Genomic DNA, 22,508 nt, shown 5'->3' with positions numbered 1-22,508 from the left:
GGATAGCTTGAATCCAGTGGCAAAGTGACCATCATCTCCTTGTGTTTGCTTTGTTCACCCTAAGTTGGCAGGTTATGCCCAGACATAGGTCCCTTGCTCACTTTGCCACTGGATTCAAGCTGGCCTAGCTGATGAGGGGTGTTACCCCGATACCTGTCCCAGGATGCTTGTTTCTGGTCTAGTGAGGACTTGGTCTATCAGTTTGGGCTGGACTGTTCCAATGAAACACAGGGTCAAGGCTGATTTGCATATGGTTGGGTCCAAACTGTAGTGGCGGAGTGAGCTAAAGAACGATGATGGATTTAATCCAGATCTGTGACTGGGGGTGAGTGTCTGAAATGTTTCAGCACTCCATCCATCATCTCCTGGTGTTTACTTTTTTTTCCATCCACCAGGAAAATAACCTTCTTTAATTATATTATTAAATAGCATTGTGGTAACCAAAGCTATACGGTGAGCCACTTCATGTAGCACCTTGGGCGGAACAGGCTCTGAAAGGGCACCAGACTTGATATGCATGATAAGCTAAGTCACTTGATTGACTATGAGAGAGGAAAGCCGCAGAGCTCAACATTCTCTGGTGTTTGAATAGTAGAGTTAACCTTTTTGCGGCTGTGAGGATCTGGGGAGGTTAAATTCACTGTAAACTGCTTCCACTTTATCTTTAAAGTAGATTGCAAGTTTGCCACAGAAATCCTGGCTAGGGGGACCCATTGGAGGAATTTGAGCTCACTAGTATCTGGACAGTTTTAAAGAGTTCTTGTGTATTTGATTTTTTCATCTTCCCGTATAGTGGGATCTCCAACTTTTTTCCTGCCTGTGGCATTTTTGTTTCATCTCACTTTAGATAGGAGAGAATCGTGGCATGGAGGGATTGTTTCTGAATGTTTTCACATTATTCTCCGGCACCAGTTCAGAGACTTCGGATTTTGCGGGCAACCTACCCCTAAGTAAGGGATTGAGATGAGGGTTCTACTCCAACGGTCTAAAATGCACCTCTCCCTAAAGCAGAAATGTATGAAACATATTTGATCATTTTAATGTAATATGTTTATTGGCACAAAGTTGTAAATATCCTGAAAACTATTGTCCAGTGTGTTATAAAAAGAGAGTGCTTCCAAACGTATTTCCTCTTGGCCACGCATAAGGGGTTATCCGATGCCCCCATGATCACCAAGATGCCAAGCAGAGGTGTATGCTGGATGATCTGGCATTTTATTCTTAGTGTCCACACAGTTTGGCGACTGTTAACAAAAGAAGTATCCTTTTGATGAAAGCTACTGTACAACCTTCAGGAAACCAGCTATATGCGGGGAAGCCACATAAAGTAAACACTGATGGTTGCTAGGAAAGATTGCCCTCACAGTTTACAATGTATGTGAAGTGTATTTGCCTTTGAACACCCTTATTATTATTGAAGGTAAGTCAGCAGGCATAACATAAATCAGTTTTGTTTTTCATAAGCGTTAACATTTTGTAAATCTGAAAACTCCTGTTGCCCAGCTTTGAAAGTGGACATACGTATTTAGAAGATTTTTTTTAATTGCTGCAAATTTTATTTACATTTAAACCCAGGTGAAATTTCAGCTGATCAGCGTAATTTACTCGATTTCTGGCATTTCGCATTATTTTTTTCATGTGAAATCCCACAGTTAACCTATTATGTCATGTGGTGTAATTGGGGGTAATTGGGTAAAAATCACGGGAGCACCACAACAATGCAAACATACAGAACCCGCGAGGCTCTTGTTCGCTGCACATGCTGTTTTTTGTGCCCCTTATTTTTTTTTAAAGATTAAAGTGCATCCTTACATTCAACATTGACACGAGGATGCATTTCACACTAATGTAGCACAAAATACCACATAGATGGTTCACTTCATTTTGCTTAATTATCCCGATTTTTCACGTAATTACGCAAATGGAAATTACATTAAATTCGCACTCCCCTAATTTCCTCATATGCTAGGGCAACAGGTTACGAGCCCTGCAGAGCCTGATTCTGCTCTATGTTTAAATAATGAGACACTTTTATTTCTTATGCGCACAAGCATTGTTCTTCACTTTGCAATGAGACTTGCTTGGAAATGTCTTCATCTCAGAGGGTTAACAGAATTTCCGTTGTCAGCAAAACTGTACCTTAAATTGGTACACAAACATATTCAAGTGAATGACAAAATTAATGAAAAATTACTTGCACACTGTTAAGATGTATTTCATAATGCTAGAAGCCCAATAAGAGACAACACCAACTTCTAGAAAATCCCCGCCGGCAGGTCAGTGAGCTAATACACCCTTAAAACCTCTAGTACTGAATGGAAGTAAATTGGCACCTGAAGCAATAGGTTTAAGAGGATAGTTATAGAAAATAATTATTGTCCTTTTCCCCTGATTTATTTTATCGTTGGACCCAAGAGCAGCTGCATCTGCATGTGCACTTGTCTAAAAAGGAAAAATTATTAGATGATTGCATTTGCATATACACAATCATAAGTCAACTTTATTATGGGCACAAAAGGTGAAAGCTTTGTAAAGGTCAAATCTTAGATGTAAGCCTGCAGGAGATAATCTCCTTTGCTTGCATGGATAACAAAATATAGCTCAGAATTATATTCGACTGCACGGATTGAGGCCTGTGTTTAAAATGAAAAGACAGACCTTTTTGCCATTAAAAAGCAGGACGTTTTATAAGTATAACAAAATAAAGGGAAACATAAAAGGAAACATTGGATTTTGGTTGACACTGATGATAGGAGCTTTGTAACAGGTGTCAAACTGCCTGTTTAAACCTAGGTAGTGTGAGCAAATTGCCTAATTTCTTTCCTTGGGCATAGCATCCTGTGGCTCAGATATAATTGCCACTGTTCACACTTCATCATCAAGTCTTGGTTTTGCCAACTGAAACTTCAAAAGTGTAGAGCACACAGTTCTGCCAGGCAGCAGCTCAGCCAAACACTTAGGCCACCTCTTCCTGTAAATAGAAGTAGGGACATTTTCTCTCTTTAGGAAGAATGAATGCACCAGTTTCAGTAAAGCCAGTCTCATCATGAGGGAGAAGATAGGTATCCAACAGGGAAATGTTTTTTGTTTAACCCTTTGAAGGAAAGAGTGGGCTGCACTTGAGAGGAATTTGGACAGACCTTAAGAGAAGGTTAGGGTGACTAATGGATGGCTTTATTTGCCATAGCACTTAGCACGATTGAATTGGTTTGACAGTAAGGCATCATTGTGAGACAGGAACTGGGTCACATTACAGCAAATCATAGGAGGAAAACTAAGAACATTATGATGATTCACTTGGGGTTAACACTAATTATAAATGGGTTCATCTTTTAAAAACTCTTACAGAGCACTGAAGGGGAGAGAGCTATCCAACATCATAAGACGAGATGATGACTTCCTGCTACTCATACATGAAACTCCATCTGCTTTGTCATGGTCTTTAGAGAGGGTCTCCTGCTTTCCCCTGATTCTCTGGACCTGGAAGGCTGCTCAAAGTTCAAAGGAAGATAGCCTCTTGCTGGCCCACAAGGATAAAGGGTTCAAGAACTTACGAGGAGAGCCTACTTGCAGAAGGAATTTATTTCATAAAGCTGGAGAGTTTAGAAAGCCCTGGAGACAGAGAAAGGGACATCTACATTAAAGAAAACTGGAAAGCCAGCAGCAGCTGGAAATTGTGCTATAGAATTGACTGAGAGTTGAGAGGATCCATTTTACATTGTTGACATGTGGCCTAGTGTGAAAGAGGTCTTTCAGGGCCGGGCAGGTTAGAGACTTTTGCAGTACCAGGTTAGAAGTTACATAACTTCTTCTAAAATCTTAGATCTAAAAAATGTTCATGTTTGGAGGACTGAAACAAGATTTCAAGTTTAGCTAAAAAGATGCAACCTTGGCAGCTATATTTTCCTGGTTTGCCTCTTTTGGAGCTTTTCACCACAGAGTGCACGATTAACACTGAAAAAGTTCCTAAGTGAGAAGGCAAAACTTCTGAATGGGGTGAACAACATACCACCATATTTCTCTGTTGATGTTAAGCGTCAAAGGGTACCTAAGTCCTGATCTCCAGTGCTCTTGAGCTCAACAACCTGTATCCATCCATGCTGTAAGGCCTCATAGAGCACATAGGTATCTGAAAACGACATCCCTTTGACATACATTGATTCGTACTTTCTATTTTTCCCTAATCAACCTATGGAGTTTTTTTAAAACTACTGATCCTTTCAGGTTTCATTCTTTCCTTGTGTCATTATATTCATTACGTTGGATTCATATTTACTACCTTGGTATTGGATGTTTAGCTTGTTTATTTACTAACTTTAACATTATTCTGGTGTTGCCATACAGATACCACATGTATTTTCTCTATGGCAGGACTAGGTGCTTGTGCTCATCCACATGGATTCTTCACAGAAACCTATTTACTTAATAGGTATTGGATCAGTCTGATTGGTGGGCGCTCTACCACAGCTCGCATGAAGAGTGTTGCCCGTCCCTCCCATATCCTCATATTCCAGTTTTCTATGATAATTAAAAACTCTGGTGCGTTAATGATTCTGTAAAGATGCTCTTAGATCAGAAGGCCCAAAAGAGGACCAAAACGACTGGATACATGAAAGATTTTCAGAATAACTACTAACTACATGAGCGTTGTCCAATAAGATTAATTTGCCCTGATTATAAGCGAGCAAGAGGGAAGGTACAATTTATCACACTCCATCAAATCATACTCTCCAGGATTCAGAATTTATTAGGTGTTCCACCTATTGCGAGTTTTGGGAAAATAACTTATACATTTTGGTGCTTACCATATCATAATCGAAATGTTAATGTTAACACAATACCCTTTTTCCCTTTTAAATTCTGGAAGGTTTGACATGCTGAATGATAAGGACTTTATTTCACCAGGTTCAGTAAATTTCACACAACTCAGATTCCCATCCCTGGCACAAACAGGGGTGTGCGCAGAGGTCGAAAAACTCTGACTCACTCATAGTGTTTCATTTTAACTTACATGGATATCTTGTTACTCTGTCATTAATCTGGCACTCACTGGAGTATGCTGGATTCTGACCTCTCTAGCTTCTAGGCTCTAAGGATACTTAGATGAACGTGGACCTGTAGTGCAACTATACCCAAGGGACATAGTAGTGCATTTTGTTTTAGATAGGAAGGTCTCTGATTTGTGGAGGATTCAAAAAAACATATCCCCGATATTCTTCAAGCATTTCTTTAGGATTCTTAGAGCAATAGTTTCCCTTGAAAAAAACAAGAGTTGCAAGGATCATCTTGGGCTTTGGACAGACCGCTTCATTTCTATTCCAGACATTGTTCAGGGGCACATTATGAAGATGCTAGTTGTAACCTAAACGTTGTCTTACACAGCTTGAGGGTAATAATAAGCATCTCCGATACGTTGCTGGCCACTTTGAGTTGTGCAGGAGTAAATTTGAGTGAATTTGGTCAACGGGTGATCTAGCTAACTTAATAGCTGCATTGAGAAACTCCAGATTTTCTAGAAATGTTACCTAAAAATCTGAGTGTGATAAAAACATCAGGACAAAAGTCGATTCCAGAAATTTTGAAGTAATGCATCACAAATTAATGTGCATCTCTTGCCCTACTTGTGTAATACAAAGTTGTTCAATTTTTTTCGGTAGTTAATAATACAGTAAACATCTGCGCTAAGACAAGTATGGATGAAACATATTTTGGAAACCATATGTAGTAGCTGTATTTAGAATTAAGCATTTTAAAAAATTTGTAAAATCAATAAAAAATATCCTACATCATGAACAACCATTTGTAAAAAAAAAAATATCAAAACAATGTTGTATTGTAATATTTGTGTTGACCTTGCAATAAAGAATTGGAACAAACGAGTTGTACCTTAAACATAGTTCTTATTTCACATTTGAAAAAATGAAAACAAAGTTTTGCTAGGGCAAAGCAAGTTTATAGAGCAACACATTTTTCAAATTTTAAATGGACTTTTAGGCACCTTTATTGTCTTTACACTTACCTTGAGGCAGAAGAACGTCGATCAGCCATTCACTGTGGTCCCTAAAAATCAACAAGGGTACACGTTAGTATGCTTTTCAATTCACCTTATTATTTTTTAACTGTATGCTTTTAACTGTATGCTTTGATTAACAATCATAGGGCTTATTTTTTTATTCTCGCTAATACACATCAATAATCATAAAACAATACTTTTGCATGGAGAGATTTTATCCCTCATTGGTGAAAATACAGTACACAAGCTGAAAATACTATAGCAAAGTTTCTGCTCTAGTACATTGGGCAATGCTGCTAGAATTGCTGGGATACCACAGTATAGCAAAAGGACATTCTCCACAGTACGCTTGATGAATGCGTTAGACCTTAGTGAGTTGGAGTTTGCCAACCCCTTTGCAAATCTCTGTTATGTGGAGTTTACCACACCTGGTAATCACCGGGAGCAGTAAAGTGTGCAGCCATTGTTAAATTATGTAAGGTCAAACCTGCCGGAATTTAACAGCGGAAAAGACTATGGTATTCACTGTGACAAAGAACTGAGCACCAAAATGCACGTTATTCCCCAAAAACTCCAAATCGGTGCAATTTATCACACCCAATAAATTTCAGATGGGAAGTCACATTTTAGAATGTGCAACAAATAGCACCTTCCCTCCAGGGCACTCATCAGGACCAGTATGACATGCCCCAATGGGAGCGTTAGTGAAACTTTAATGATGTCATTCTAAAAGTCCGAAAACATCACAATTTGAGAGGAACAATAGATGCAGAAACTAAGTAGAATCTACAATTTTAACGGTTCTGTCTTTTTATATCACATATTTATTTTTAATTAGTTAGCTATAAAAAAATCAGACAGGTAAATGTGCAAAATAGTAAAAGAAATACTGAACTATACTCTTTAGTTGTCTACAGTATACAGAAGATAACAATCCACATATATGTAGCTCATAATGTACAATGTTAGAAAGATAATGCTTTGCATTGTAAAAAAACATCTTCTGTATGAAGAAGGGTGTTACTGTTGAAGCGGTTTAGCTGAGAGTGGCCACTTAATGGAATTAGAATGTTTAGGTTTGCTTATCTTTCATGGATAGATTTTTGATAAAACAATGAACAATGGCCAGGTTCAGTGTATTATGCGGTTCTGTGGCTGCTACATTTACAGCATAAATATGGATTTACTGAACTTGCCATATAATATTCAGATTTTTCAAAAACAAATGTTGCTGATACTCAGCTCAAAATGATACTTCCTGAGAATGTGCCTCATAATGTTACATAACTTAGCTTTTCTGGATGTATAGTGTGGATAACACTGCTATATAAGTTGGTCCTCCTTTGCTACAATACCTAAATATCCTCCCCTGGCACTCCCTCTGTGTTTTCTCCAGCAGCTACTGGTTGGCAGGTGACTGTTTGAGCTCCCCCCTTGCTTTAAGTGAATGGAGCCCCAAACAAAACATTTGTTTACCAGTGGCGGGCTGTGACCTTCAACAGAGGAAGGGCGTTGAGGGGACCAAGTGGCAGACATTGTAATAAATCACAAAGTCAGTGACCCAAAAGATAATACAATGTTTTACTTACCTATGCTCTCTTTCATGCTTTCTTCTTTTTCCTTGAATGCCAACAGCACATCATGGAGCCTCAGCCTACTCCCATCTCCAAATCCCAACACTGCTCTCATTCTGCAGATGAGCAGCATTAGAGCAGCACCAGGACTGGCTGGAGTGGCCAGCCGCGATGCTCCAGCAGGCACTGGGGACTTGTGTCTTCGCTCCACCCAGATATTTAAGACAGCTAGGAGGAGATATTTAAAGTGTGCATGTCTGGATGGCCATCGCAAGACAGTTGGCCAAAGTGACATGTGCACCTTAAACTGGAGTGAGCAGCACTGCCCTGCTACCAGTCAGCAGCAATGGCCCGCCCTTAAACAGCTTGGGCTGGGAGCAGTGAAAAAGAAAATGGTTGCACTTGCAGCTGGGGGGGGGTGGGCGACACTCTTCCGCTCTAATGAGGGGACCGTCACTGTGTTTACATTACTCTACTTTTCTTTAGCAGACAGCCGTGTTTGAACCAGCAGCTGCTGCAGAAGAGACTATGAGAGCACCGCAAGGGTATGGTCCAGTTTTTTTAACTCATGCATTCAGGTGAGAGGCTGTGATGCTTCCCCAGTGTCCATATGTGACCACAGAAGGTACGTTCTACAGCTGGTCAGCCAAAGAGTACCCCTTTAAAGAACTGTTAGGTTAAATATAGCCACCAATTGGAGCATTCTGTATTGCTAGTTCCATTTAGAATGCTCCATTTGCTGGCTATTTTATACCCCTAAACTTCCACCTTGTGTGCAAAAACCTCTTACCGTACTTCCAAAGCAGGTTCCCTGGCCAAAGGCGCTATCATCAGTAATAGATGCTCTATTCCAATCTGAATAGTGCCCCTTTGTGCACAATTTTTATGACTCAAGTTTCTACTCTAAATATAACTGTCTCGTCCATTCGATAATCACAGCAAGCGGTTCATGACTTTATCATCATCCAACACTGTGTTTATTTCCACATATACACTAAGGGCCAGATGTAGGTAATCCCAGATTACCGATTCTTAAATACTGAATCATACTGATTCGGTATTTAAGAACAGGCAAATGGGATGTAGGTAATTTTACTGAAAAAATTACTGAATCTGAAAGTTTCGGTAATTACCGAATCGGTATATACCGATTTGGTAATTGCCATTCATTCCTATGGGCCTGGAGGCCCATAGGAATGAATGTCAAAACTGAATCGGTAAATACCGATTCGGTAATTGGGAGAAACATTGAAGGTTGGCAGGGTGTCACTTTGACACCCTGTTGCACCCCTCAATTTGGTATGGGTGCACATGTTGCAGACATACATGCCCTAAGGGCATATATGTCTGCAACATGGCACTGAAGCAATTTGCATAAAATTGCTTTTTTAATTTTTTTTATTTACCACCAACTTGTAGTTGGTGGTAAATAACGAATCCCAAAAAGAGGAAAGCACTCATTTGAGTTCTCCCTACATTGCTAATTCGGTAATTTACTGATTCGGTATTTTAAGGAATCGGTAATTTACAGATTCCTTAAAATACAGAATCGGTAAATTACCGAATTAGCAATTTGGGCACCTACATCTCAGTAGCCTAAGTCCGGTCGGTAACGGCCAAAATTCGGTAATTTCGGCCGTTACCGACCGAAATTACGCTTCCTACATCTGGCCCTAAATGTGTGATATGAATTCTATTTTATTAAGTATTTTTCTGCCATGAACCTGTTTCGATGCATTTTAGGCTGTGGGTCCGTTCGAAAGGACCAATGTTTCAATTACAACATACGGGCCTGATTTCAATGTCGGGCAGAATTCCTTTTGCCTGACACAGACTCGGTCCTGGGACCAATCGACACCCGGTCAGCGGTCCTGACCGCCCTATTCGGATGCGACAGAACACAGTTTAGTCACATTCCTAAATTTCACTATCGAAGCCTGCATTACAGCTATAAACTGGCCATAATGCATGACCGTAATGCATGCTCTCATACTGAAATGAGAGGTGCGGTTCATCCCTTCACCTCTTGGCAGGCACCTCAAGGTGCCTGCCACAAGGTACAGGGATCAACAGGGGGCACCATAGGAGACTCTTCGGCCTCCAACCCAGAGGCCATGCCTCAAAGGGGGCCCAGCTGTGGGCACCCAAACACGCTTTGCGTCATGGTTTCCATGTCGGACAGACCGGAATGGAAACCATATCGAAACCGTGCATAGTGATCTCAAGGGTGGAAAGGCCCGCCCTTGAGATTACTAGCTGGCTTCTAACTGGCGTACGGGCTCTCCAACTCTGTCGGAAGCCAGCCGGAATGACCAGCTAGTTTGCTTTTGGACCACCTCCATCATAATGAGGAAGTCGGAAAGGATACCGAACGAACTATTACGATGCAGCCCTGAAGGCTCCGACCACAGATTGGAGCCTTTACTGGCCACATCGTAATCAGCCCCTGTTAAACCTGGTATCCTTGACGTGGTTTCCCCCTATCTTTTTGTCTCTACCTCCTGTATTTTTTTATGCTGTGCTGGATTTCGTTTTTGCTGGTTTAGATGCTTTGGACACTCCGCCACTGCTGATCAGTGTCAGAGTGTAAGTGCTCCCTGTGTAAATTTTTATTGTGATTAGATATACATAATTGGCATATTTGTATCACCAAGAAGTCCCTAGTAAAGTGCAATGGGTGTGCCAGGGCTGGTGATGACAAATGCTACTAGTGGGCCTGCAGCACTGTTTGTGCCACCCACATGAGTAGCCCTAAAATGGTGTCTCAGGCCTGCCACCGCAGTGCCTGTGTGCAGTCTGTGAACTGCCATGTCCTCTTGGTCAGTGTCCCCACTGACCAGGACTAACCCTTCCCTTTCTGTGCACATTGGTCACCCCTATGAAAGGCCCAAGGTACCCCCTTGGGCAGGGTGCAGTGTATGTGAAAGGTAGAGCATGTACTTGTGCAGGTGACATGCTCTGGTAGTGAATTACAGCAATTTTCGTTTTTCACTGCTGCAAGGCTATCTTGCTCCATAGGCTATCATGGGGGATGCTGGCTACAGGGGCTACCAGCATATATTCCCATAAGAGCAAGATAGGACATAAAAGTTTGGTATCCCTGAACTCAGAATTTAATAACACATATTTTAGGAAAGGTGTTTTTTAACTCCTGTGTTTGAGAATAGCACTTTTAGAAAGTTGCTGTTCTCTTGTCTGACCTTTCTGTGTGCCTTGGACTGTTTGTGAATTGACTGTCTGGTTTCAGAGTGACAGGGGCTGGGGATTCCCCAGGAGGCTGGCTGAGTCAGCCCTAGGCTGAATGACTGCATTTGCAACTTGAGTGGTGGGAGGAGATAGCACCTGGGCCTGAATAGGGCTGTGCCTGCCTTCCACAATGCTGGCTCCACCTCCTGCTGGGCGGCTGACGACCCTGCCCCTCACTCTGAAAGGAAAGGAGAAGCCAGGAAAACAAAGTGCTCAAGGAACACCCAGAACTGGTTCAGACCAGGCTCAGAGCCCTCCTGCACCAAGGGAACAAAGACTTTTAGGGATATAAGTACAGGACCACTGACTACAGAAAATTAGATCATCCTGGAATCAAGAAGGAACCTCTGCCAAGGAGAAAGCTGAAACTGAAGAAGGAAGACTGTCCTGCTGTTGCTCTGCTGGACTGACCTGCTGTTGCTTTGCTGCCAAGGAGAGGGAAAGGACTTTACTTCGTGCTGTGTCCCCTTGCTTGAAGGAATCTCCAAGGGCCTGAAAGGAGCTGGCTCCCTGTTATGAAGTCCCAGGAACAAAAGGACTTCACCACCAGCTGTCCTGTCAAGTCAAGTCAGGGACATTTGTATAGCGCACAAATCACATCCTAGGAGTCACATGGCGCTTGAGAGACTCTATTGACTCTATCCTGGACTCTTGAGAGAGTTCTGTCCTTCCTGGAGTGTGTGGCCCATGTGTGGTGCCTCTAGAAGTTGTACCTGTGTTGGGAAGCTGGAAACCAAGCTTTTAAAGACTTTCTGCAAGTTTTGTCGCATCGCTCGCTTGCGGAGCGCATCCCCGACAATGCGAGGAAATCCCTGCTGCTACGAAGGCCGAGATCGTCGCAGCCCCTGTTGCCGCTGCCAGAGCCATGTCGTCGCTGGGTGAGATCGCCGCACCGCTTGCTGGCGGACTGCATCACGTTGCTGCGAGTGTCATCGCAGAAGCCATCGCATCCAGGGGCTGCAAAAGAGAGATCACCACTGGTCCGCGCATCATCGCCCCGGAGATCGTCGCAACTCCAAAGATCATCGCATTGTGCCTTTGCGAGAGAAAACTTCCTACGGAACCTACGCACCGGAATCGATACAAGTCCACCTTCCTCCCCATACAGACCGGATTTGTGGCAACACGCCCGCTGCTGGAGCGGGGTTGTCGCATCGCCTCCCCAGGGTCTCAGGAGCTTTGCTTGTTTTCCACCGCACCAGCTTCTGCTTTGGAACTTTGTCGCTTTTAAAAGGTACTGTGAGCAAAACTTTTCAGGCAACTTTGGATTATTTTATCGCAACCTTAAGAACTCTTTTGCAACCATATTCTTGAACTGTGTATGTTGGATTTTTGTCATTTTGGTCTTGTGTAGTTTAGATTAAATACCTTTATTTTTCTAAACTGTTGTGGAGTCAGTTTGTGGTGTTTTCACTGTGTTACTGTGAGTGTTGGTACAAATACTTTACACTTTGCTTTTGGATAAGCCTGACTGCTTGTGCCAAGCTACCAAGGGGGTGAGCAGAGGTTACCTAAAGAGTGTTTCCTCCTTATCCTGACTAGAAGCAAGGGTCCCTATTTGGACAGTGGTACCTACCTCTGCCAACTAGGGACCCCCAGTTCTAACAGCCCCTCAGTTCTCTATATTGCGTAAACAGAAGTCTTTACTTGTTTACAGTGTTGGGGTGGATCCAATGGTTCTGTCGAGTGTGGCACCAGAATAAAGGCCTCACGGTCTAAAATGCATCAGGGCTAAAGCTTCAGAAAATGTAATTAATGTGCAAAACATTCCGGCAAAGTGTGGAAAGTAAAATCTTGCCCTGGAATTTTTTTTATCATAGAACAGATTCGCAGCTATTTCTGCAAATTTGTTCTTCTAGCCAAAATTCCACAGAGTGTTCACCATTGAAACCTCCCCAGGAGAACTGATAAACCACTATTAGCCACCACAATGTAGCAATGGTTGCAGGAAAAATGAGAAAAGAAGTTTGTTAATTTTTTTCCAATTTGTCTTTATAAAAAAATTAAAAAAACTCCCAGGTATAGTTATAAGATAGAATGTAAGTGCCTACTATGTAAACACCAGTGCTCTATATAATCTGTAAATTTTCGCAATCTTCAATGAATTATAAAGAACACTCCGTAAACAAAATAAAATGAGAAAAAAAATACAATACTTGGTCATATGCACATTGAACACTCTGCATTAGGAGAAAACAGAAATATAAACATTCCAGTGGGACAGACAATGCTACAAAATACCTAAGAATAATAAAACAAGGCATTCACTCTTACCCTACCTGACCTGAGAGAACCTGGTTGGGAATACACATACAACCCCAGCATAGCCAGCATGAAAAATAGCCGTACCCATGCAGAGCACCCAGGAAGAAATAATTGATATATGGGAATTGATGGAAACATTTAAAATGGAGGAACCACATTGAGGGAAACCAAATCATGGGAAGCCAATTTTAAGCAAATGCAAATACATCGAAATTTAGCAGAGGAGGACACTCCCCATCTCTCCTGGCTTGGGGTCGGCTGGCGGATGCGTCAAGCAGCTTGAAAAATAAAATTACAATGAAATAATTTCATTGCCTATTTTCTCTTTCACGTTTAGCATGGCTGCAGCAGTCGGGGGACAACACTCCCCCTCCCTCAAGCAAAAAACTCTGCTGTTGGTGGTTGTAATTGACAATTATGATTCACCAAACAGCAGCAACTTTTTTTCTCTAGGCAAGTTCTCATAGTCTTTAATGCATATCTGGATCACTCAACTTTTGAACATGCCAAACCTTTACATGCGCAATGCATCGAGCCACCATCCAGATGGTAATGTTCAGGTTCTACTCAAAATCCCTTAAGTGAGTGCAGGTTCAGAATATACCTTGAATTGTCATGTACAGGTTACATGGTGAATGTTTTTGTTAAATTTGTTTTCAATTTATTGATTTGTGTATATATATTTTCTTTCAGCCTGATGACGTCCGGTATAGGACGAAACGTGTAGGCTGAAAAGAATTCATGAATATGTGACATATTGATTCATCTGCAACAATTTTGGAATAAAAATTGGAATATTTTATTGGAACTTGACCTGCTGACTGTTTGCCGAAGAAATACAATAATAAATTGTTGATATGGACATTACTCTGGCTAACTAACGCTGTTAACTCGGTGTTACCGATGACATCGAAGTTCGCTTCCTTACATCATCCCCCGGCTCCGTGGTACTCAGAACAACTCAAATGCCTCCGCTCACAATGTAAGACATTAGAGCGCAAATGGAGACAAGGCTACTCCCCTTCACGTAAAATCATCTATAAAGAAGCCTTGAAAAAGTACCACAATAGCTGTAAAACTGCTAAAGCAGACTATACTAAAAAAACTGTGAATGATGCACGAAATTGCCCTAAGGTGCTTTTCTCCGTTGTTAAAAAACTGACCTGTGCCAACTCCTCTCCATCCCCCCCGGCACTGGATGCCGCTCAGTGTCAATCCTTGGCAGATTATTTTATAAAGAAAGTTGATCTCATTTATGACCATTTTACCTCACTCCCAGAGACTACTTCTAATGCTCGTAATATGGTCTTAGAACCGGTAGATACCGCCATTGACGCAGTAATTACTACCTGGCAGCCTTTAGATGCTACTTCCTTTGTCTTCTGCTTAAATAGTGTGCGATCGGGCTCCCCACGGGATGCTCTTCCAGCCAAAATACTCAAACAATTAGACCCCCTTACACACCCAATCATCATTGGACTACTAAACGCTTCTTTGAGCGAGGCCTATGTTCCCCAACCTTGGAAACACGCCATGGTGGTACCTTTATTAAAAAAAGTGGGCGCAGACCCCTCCAACTCTGCTAATTTTCGCCCTATATCATTGCTGCCTATCTTCTCAAAGATATTGGAGAGACATATCAATTCCCAGCTTTCAAAACTGGTCGAAAACACTGCCTTTCTCCATCCCTCGCAGTCGGGCTTTCGGCCACGGCACTCAACTGAGACAGCCCTCCTGGGGGTAACAGAGAGTCTTAGGCACGGTGTCGACCAGGGTAACACCATGGCACTCATCCTGCTGGATTTGAGCGCAGCCTTCGACACCGTGTCGCATTCCATCCTTATTGACTCTCTGAAATCCCTAGGTGTGACAGGCCAGGCTTTGGCCTGGGTAGTGTCGTTCCTTAGTGACCGAACTTTTCAAGTGTTCTCCCCGAAAGCAGCTTCCACCGTATGTCCATCTACCCGAGGCGTTCCCCAAGGTTCAATCCTTAGCCCTTTATTATTTAATATTTATGTTAAACCCTTGGCGTCCATAGTTGAACAGGCTGGGCTAACCCTGTTCTCCTATGCAGATGACACCCAGATTGTCTTCTCCCTATCAGGGAGAGACGAGAATAACACCTCCGCACTCAAGTCTGGCCTCATTCTCGTGGCCGACTGGATGCGGCGAAATTGTCTCAAGCTGAATGGGGAGAAGACAGAGGTGGTCATTCTGGGTCGGAACAAACATCTTTGGGGCCCCCATCATTGGCCCACTGAACTTGGCAATGCGCCCATGCCATCCACTGCAGTTCGTAACCTGGGCGTCATCATTGACGACAGGCTAACCATGAAGCAACAGGCCACTAAGGTTGCAGCCATCTGCTTCTCAACCCTGCGGTGGCTTCATAAGATTCTGTGGATGCTTCCTCTCTCCTCTCGCAGAACCGTAGTCCAGGCACTTGTAACATCACGCCTGGACTATGGCAATATTCTTTACCTGGGCGCAGATAAAGCCATCATACATGTGCTCCAGGTCGTACAAAATGCGGCTGCGCGCTTGTTGAAGAACGTCCCTAGACGCACTTCAGCTGCTGGCGCGTTGCATGACCTCCATTGGCTGAGCGTTCCCGAACGTGTTAAATTCAAGGCGCTCTGTTATATGTTCAAGGCCAGGCAGGGTAGCGCTCCAACTTATATCCAAGGGTTGGTAACACCTTACATACCCTCGCGCCCACTAAGGTCCTCGGACACTGGCAATTTCATAGTGCCAAGATTTAAGTTGGCAAGAATGGGAGGTCGCTCCTTTTCTGTTCTAGGCCCGAAGTACTGGAACTCCCTCCCATTAGCACTAAAGTCAGAGACCAACCTACTACATTTCCGCAAGGCTTTGAAGACCCTCCTGTTTAAGCGCAGTTAAATGTTGATCGTGGCCTCAAGTCAGGTGCTGCCTAGTCCTTTCTTCTTCAGTCTGTCCCTGGCGCCGGGAAACCCACTGTGGGTAGCTGTGCGCGGTAAAAGCTTAAATAAAATAAAATAAATTACTGTAAGACGTTCCTTTCCATTTTTGTCATTATATATATATAGTGAACATAATTAATAAACATACAGAGTAACAGTAAGGAAACAGTTTGACTTCGGAGGGGTTAGATCTACTATTGCCACTCCAGTCGAAGCAACAGTTGGGAAAGCATCAGATTTTGAAGGGGCTAGATTTACGATGCAGTAGGGAAAGTACAAATACAATTGATATTAAATTATTAAAAAGATTTGAACACTGACTTCAAAACATTATTAAAGTATACAAAAAGATAATTATTTATTGAAAAAAGTTTTAAGAAATTAAATTACATATAATATAAACTTTACTAATGACACAAAAATCGTTCATCTATTTATTTTAAATTATTTAAAAAAATATTATTTAACAATTATCATCTCAGAAACAAATTCTCACAAACATGATTAAAAATATGTATAATTTCAAAAAATATATAAACCATTGTACATAATTAATTAATTTCCAAATAATAACTTAAATACATATAAAATCATATTAAAAAGTGTTTTCTTAGCAACCTACTCACCTAACATTTTTTATTACAAATAAATATTCAATAAACAGATAAAATACATAATAAAAAGAAATAAAACATTACACCAATCACACAATATCTAAGAAATTAAAAAGTAATTTCCTACCTTATACCCCAACAAATCCAACATCTCACTACGAATATATAACTGATGTTAATGTTAGTGAAACCTGTACGGCGCACGAACACCCTCGGGTGTCTTGGCGCTTAAATAAATAGGTAGTAAACTAATACATAATTAAGAATTAATTCTATAATTAATTAACAATTAAAAACAATTACCAATACGTTTAAATTGTTTATAACTTAATTAACTTCCCTTCTAATACCCCTCAATCCCAACACAATACTATATTTAATACACTACTTAATATAACTTACTATAGCTAATAATAAAACTAAATAAAAAAATCAACATTTGAATAGTAAATGTAAACTATATTAGAACACTAAATATTTGCATTATTAATAATCAATTAAAAAAACTAGGTACAAATGAAATACAAATGAAAAATAAATGAAAAATAAGTTATACATTTATAATTTAAATAACTTCTCACCCTGCCCCCTAATAAACCCAACAACCCGCTACAACACTATAATCACTAATAACATTAAAATAAAATAAAAGAAAGATCACTTAAAATTATGTCTTTAAAAATGTATAACAATTAAACCAACATTATTAACAACTAAAATAATATAATACCTAGGGGGCCTCATTACGAGTCTGGCGGTCCACGGACCGCCAGACTTGAGGGGTGCGGGTGGTGGCGGTCGTCTGACCACCCTATTACGACCAGGGCAGTCGGGCCGCCCTGGAAGCACTGAAACAGTCAGGGATCAGAGATGTCTGGCAGTGGTGCAGTGGTCTTGATGCCACAATATGCTTGGTGGGGTTGCTGTGGCCCTGCCAAGCATATTACGAGTTTCCTCACAGCCATACTTTTCATTGCGGTGCGTTTGCCATGAAAAGTATGACGGTGAGGAAAGAAAAGGGCACTACAGGGCTCCCTTGTGCCTCTGTGTCATGGTGTGCATGCAGGGGAGCACATGATGTGCCCCCCTGTGTGTTTGCGCCCCAGTACCTGCACGGCATGGATTGCAGCAGTCCATGGCGTGCAGGTACTGATGTTGACATTACCATTGCATTGCCTATTTCATAGGCCCCGCCGAGGAAACGCCAAAGAACCACCCGCCAACCAGGAGAAAATTCCTAATCTGGCAGGTGGTTCAACCACAGGTTTGGCTTGTAATGAAGCTCTAAAACGTATTTAAATCATTTTAAAACAATATTCTTACTACTATATTACTTAAAACAATATTAAAAACAATATTCTTAAAAACGATGTTACTTACCAAAATAAATCGATATTCTTGACAACAATATTGAACGGCACAATATTTTTGTCTCGCAATATTTTGTTCTGATGTTTTGGTGTCTGATATTCAAAACTCAATATTTTGTCCAAACACCAGTCACTTGGCCTACAGGTGAGATCTTTCAGAACTCTTACTTATGAACAGGATGTATCATAGCTCATCACAAGCTCCTTACTTAATAGTGTTCCTACTGCTCCTGAAATCAGACTGTGTGTATCTGGTCAATATATCTAGAGAATCAATCTCATACTCACCCAGTTATTCGCTGGCTGCATTCCTCACATAGGTAGAGGGGAGGTGGTTTATCACCCAGTGCAACAGACAAAGAGGCATCTAAACACATCTGAAAAACAAAGCATAGTGTCTTACTGTCAGTGTCTTATTCAGTTTTCTCTGTGCATGACGTACATTTTACTAGGCAACTATTTGCCGTCTAAAGCTATGTGCTATGTCTGTGACCTTTTATTAAGTGGCCTTTGCTGTACATTTTAACTTGAGTTAGCATGTCTCCAAGAAGAATTCCAGAAGGGGTTACTGGTACTTTAAAGCAATGATAACTGTTGTTTACTACCAATCTAGGGTTACAAGTTAATATCCTATATTTGCAAGATTGGGATGTGTCTGTATCATTTTCGCAGAAAGAGGAGCTCAGCTTAGCACAGCTGCTGCAAGGACACAAGTATAGAGTCAGCTACCTAACAATAATACCATAATGCAAGGGAGACAGAAAAAAAAGAGACTGTTCGGATGAGAATAAGCTCCTAAAAGGGACCCATACCAGGGGCTGTATTGTGGATAAGGCTCACAGTCCCACACTGTGCTGCAGTACACATTTAAGCCTGCATGCTGACCACCATCTGGGATAGGGAGCGATATCACATTATATGTGATGTTCACAGGAGCGTTAGAGAAAGGCAGAATGGCTTTTTGAAGCCACACATCTGCCTTTCACTGTGCAGGTGGCAGCCCAGCCTTCATCTGATAGAAGTGCAGAGATGCCCATGCAAGCCACTATAGAGAGTGACTAGACCTACCTGCAGGGGAATGACTAGGAGATCCCCCTTTCCCACTTTAATTAGGTACCCCTGGAGGGGGATCACACTCACTCTGCACCAAATCCATGTTTAGGCACATGACAAAAGTACTTCAAAGTAGAAGCGAGACAATGGAGAACTTCAGAAGAAAGAGCTAAATATGTTGTTGCATAAACTGAAAGGATTAGATGGAGCGCAAGATGGGCTTCCTGATTTGATTATAGGGATGAGTTTTGTTGGAGAACTGGCTATTAAGATGAGAAATGTCCTGCAATGGCGTTTGCTGAGAGCAGTGATTGTGAAATAGATGCATATGGTGGCAAAAGAAGGATATGCATAGGGCATACCAGTCGCTGAGGGTGGGGTTGAAATGAGTTGATAAAGCTTTGTTAGGATCATGGGTTTGCATTTTCAAGGGCCGAGGACATAGCGTCTAATGCTCGGTTATGGGTCATGAGATTGAGTGACTGACTTATATAATATTTGCAGAGCTGTAGGACAAACTCTACAGCCTGAGGTCCAGGGGCCCCAGCCCTCCATGGCACCCCCATGCCTTTAGGGGGCTTCATTTAGCCTAATACTAATTAATATATGCAAGATATGGAGCACTCAAGGCCTCTTCATCACATGCTTAAGGGGCCCCACATCATTTTGCGTTACACCACTATTTGTGGAGAGATGCTCTCGTCTTGGCATTCAATGAGTGACTGTTATGTAGGGTGCACGGTTGTGGGCAAGTGAAAAAAGGGGAGAAAGAAAGTTGGGCGTATTGTGTGTCAAATTCTTATTTCAGAGTCTCATTAAATAGGTGAAAAGGCGCACAGTGAAGCTGGGGAGAGAGATCATAGTGCATGTAGTAGAGGAAAGCTGGGAGAGCACCAGGCATATGTATCCTTTTGAATGTGGTCAGGAGGCAGTTGGTGGGGGCAGGAGGGATATTGAACAGAATTATTAAAATGGCGCAGTCAGAGGAAGATGACTCAATAATGGGTGAGTCAGTTAATGTGTCTAATAGCAGCATTACATCAAGGGCTGTTCATCGATTATATGTGTGTGAGGAGTTTAATTGAAAAGTGTAAGAAAGTAGGTTATTAGTTGTCAGGGATGTGATTCCTTTACAAGGCTGCAACCTTCCATTTACTCTGTGTAGCACTTGACTCTGTCAGGGCACCGAAGCAGGGCAGTCCAAGGTCTACTCCTGGGAGGTTGTGTGGACTAGTAACCCATTTCACTAGTATGCAGCAAACAACACCCAATAAATCATTGCCCAGTCAGTGCTTTTTCTTATACCAAAGAAATGTGCTTTATTAGGCACACTACTGAATTCTATGCATTCATTCACAAATATGTACAAGTACGCAGATGGAAAAACCTATTGTGACACCTTCCCAATAGTTCACACCCCTAGTGAGCCTTGAACCCTATAACTACCATGCCCCCAACTTATGCTAGACACAAAATAAGAGGCTGGTGTTATCAAAAGGCAGGCCTACGTGCTATGTCAAGGTATTCCCACATTAATAAAAACAGCAATAGGTCATACAAAGTTTATGCAACACTGTTTAAAATCCCTATTAGTGGTACCACCAAACAATGATATTCATTAAGGCCTGTCAAGACTCACTGTTACCCTTGAAATTGACAAGAAAGGATTTTAAAACATATGAATGACCTTCATTAAAATATTGAATGTTTTAATGTTAACCCTGGGCTTCTCAATAAAGCCTTTTCATGGTCTCAATTAAACCATATAAGCAGTGGTTAATTTGTAAAAAAGTGCCGGGGCTCTGTTAGGAAGGAGCTTCGACCAGCCCATTTCTCCTCTTAGCACGCTGCCTAACACAGAACCAACCAACCATACAAGTGAGGAAAGAATGTAGCAAAATGGCCAGAGCTGCCGACTTCGGCAGTGGGGATCAAGGTTCGAGTCTCGGCATCAGCTCAACAGCCTGTGATCCTGGGCGAATCACTTAATCTCCCTGTACCTACCAAAAAAGGAATGTGTCCTGAGCACCGGAAACCATCGGCTCAAATTAAGCACTGCATATACCATTTCCTTTTTAGTTCTGTCACCGTCAATAAAGCATTGACAATTAAATTAAAAGTATACATGAGTCTTCTACTTGTATTTTGCTGCCATTGCAGCTTTAAGACCAACCAGCAAGGACTCCGACTCTCCTGATCCTTTCTGGGGAAAAAAACTAGATTCAGGAGTGTTTGGAAGCTGATGGAATGTCTCCTGGGATTATCCACACAACCCCCAGAGAGACTTGAGCCAACATCTTCAAAAACTTTTCGGGGGATTCTGCACTACCTGCAGCTCTCACAATGCATTTTAAAACATTGGTGGTGCCCCTGCCCACACCATGACAAAGGACCACTATATTAATTTTTCGAGCACCACAAAGGACTCTGGGGTGTTCTGTAAATGTGAAATGAGCGGCTTTTCTTTTTCAGTAAAGTGACATTGCAACACAACTTTTTCATTTTTGTAAAGGGGGCCTCAATCTGAGTATTTTCCTTTTAAAAAATGGCAAGTGCCCTTGCCCCTTTGATGGAGCACCCAGCGATTGTGGCCACATGTGGACCCCACTCCAGGCGTGGTCCTGCTGACTCCCTGCCTGGCCACACTGCTCTGTTTTGACATGGGGGACGGCATCTCACTTTTTCCACCCGCATCCTTATGGGTGGGTGATCTTGGCCGCAAACACCCTGCTCCTCCGTGACATGGGTACTGGGCATGGGAAGTGAGAAGAGGGACAGCGGCATGATCCTGGGGTCTGACCTCACCAGGAGTGTGTGCTCCAATTTCTCTCTGCCAGGGGGATTGGGGCACCTGGAACAGTTTGCTTGTGTCATTCCCCCAGGGATGGGGTTCCTGGGGATAAAATTCTCCATTGGAGGGGGGCCCACACACACACTGTTTCTCATGGTTTCATGATTGCGCCAACTCCTGGGCTTCTAGCCCTCCCCCAGGCCTATTTTAGGAAATTGAAGTGAAGAGCTATGTGCTCTGTTTTCTACACAGCCACCCAGGGGATCATACCTCTCCTGTTGTTTTCTCTGGCCCCACTTGGCAAACTTATGGTGGTCTTTTGCTCCTGATGACTGGCTTCAGCCACCAGGTGTGTTTCTTTTCAGGCCTCTAAATTTGACTTTTCTTGGGGAGTTTGATTTTTACACTGCCCTCCCTCCATGGAGGGAGTGCTCAGGGCCTGTCATTTTACCCTTCCGCTCCTGGTGCTGGACCTGTGCTCTGTCTGGGCTCCTTGCACCTGCCTTCACAAAAGGGCTTCTTCAAGCAGCCACTCCATGGCCCGCAGTAAAATACCCTCCCTGCCAAGCTCCCCAGGCCATGGCTTTGGTCATCTTTCAGGTTACCTGTGTTCCAGCAGTTGCATCAATGCCCCCCTCTC

At 42.3% G+C, this 22,508-nt stretch overlaps 1 protein-coding gene across 1 annotated transcript in view; it reads right to left on the bottom strand.

Annotated features, from left to right (window-relative positions):
- UNC79 (unc-79 subunit of NALCN channel complex) overlaps positions 1-22,508 on the bottom strand; it is a 641,854-nt gene that overhangs the window by 524,689 nt on the left and 94,657 nt on the right. Inside the window, 2 exon segments of the mRNA XM_078660089.1 lie at positions 6,020-6,060; positions 18,313-18,401. Coding sequence (XP_078516215.1) covers positions 6,020-6,060; positions 18,313-18,401 — 130 coding nt within the window.

The sequence above is a fragment of the Lissotriton helveticus genome, chromosome 9, assembly GCF_964261635.1.
Source record: "Lissotriton helveticus chromosome 9, aLisHel1.1, whole genome shotgun sequence".
Classification (NCBI taxonomy): domain Eukaryota; kingdom Metazoa; phylum Chordata; class Amphibia; order Caudata; family Salamandridae; genus Lissotriton; species Lissotriton helveticus.
This window is presented reverse-complemented; position numbering and strand designations above follow the sequence as displayed.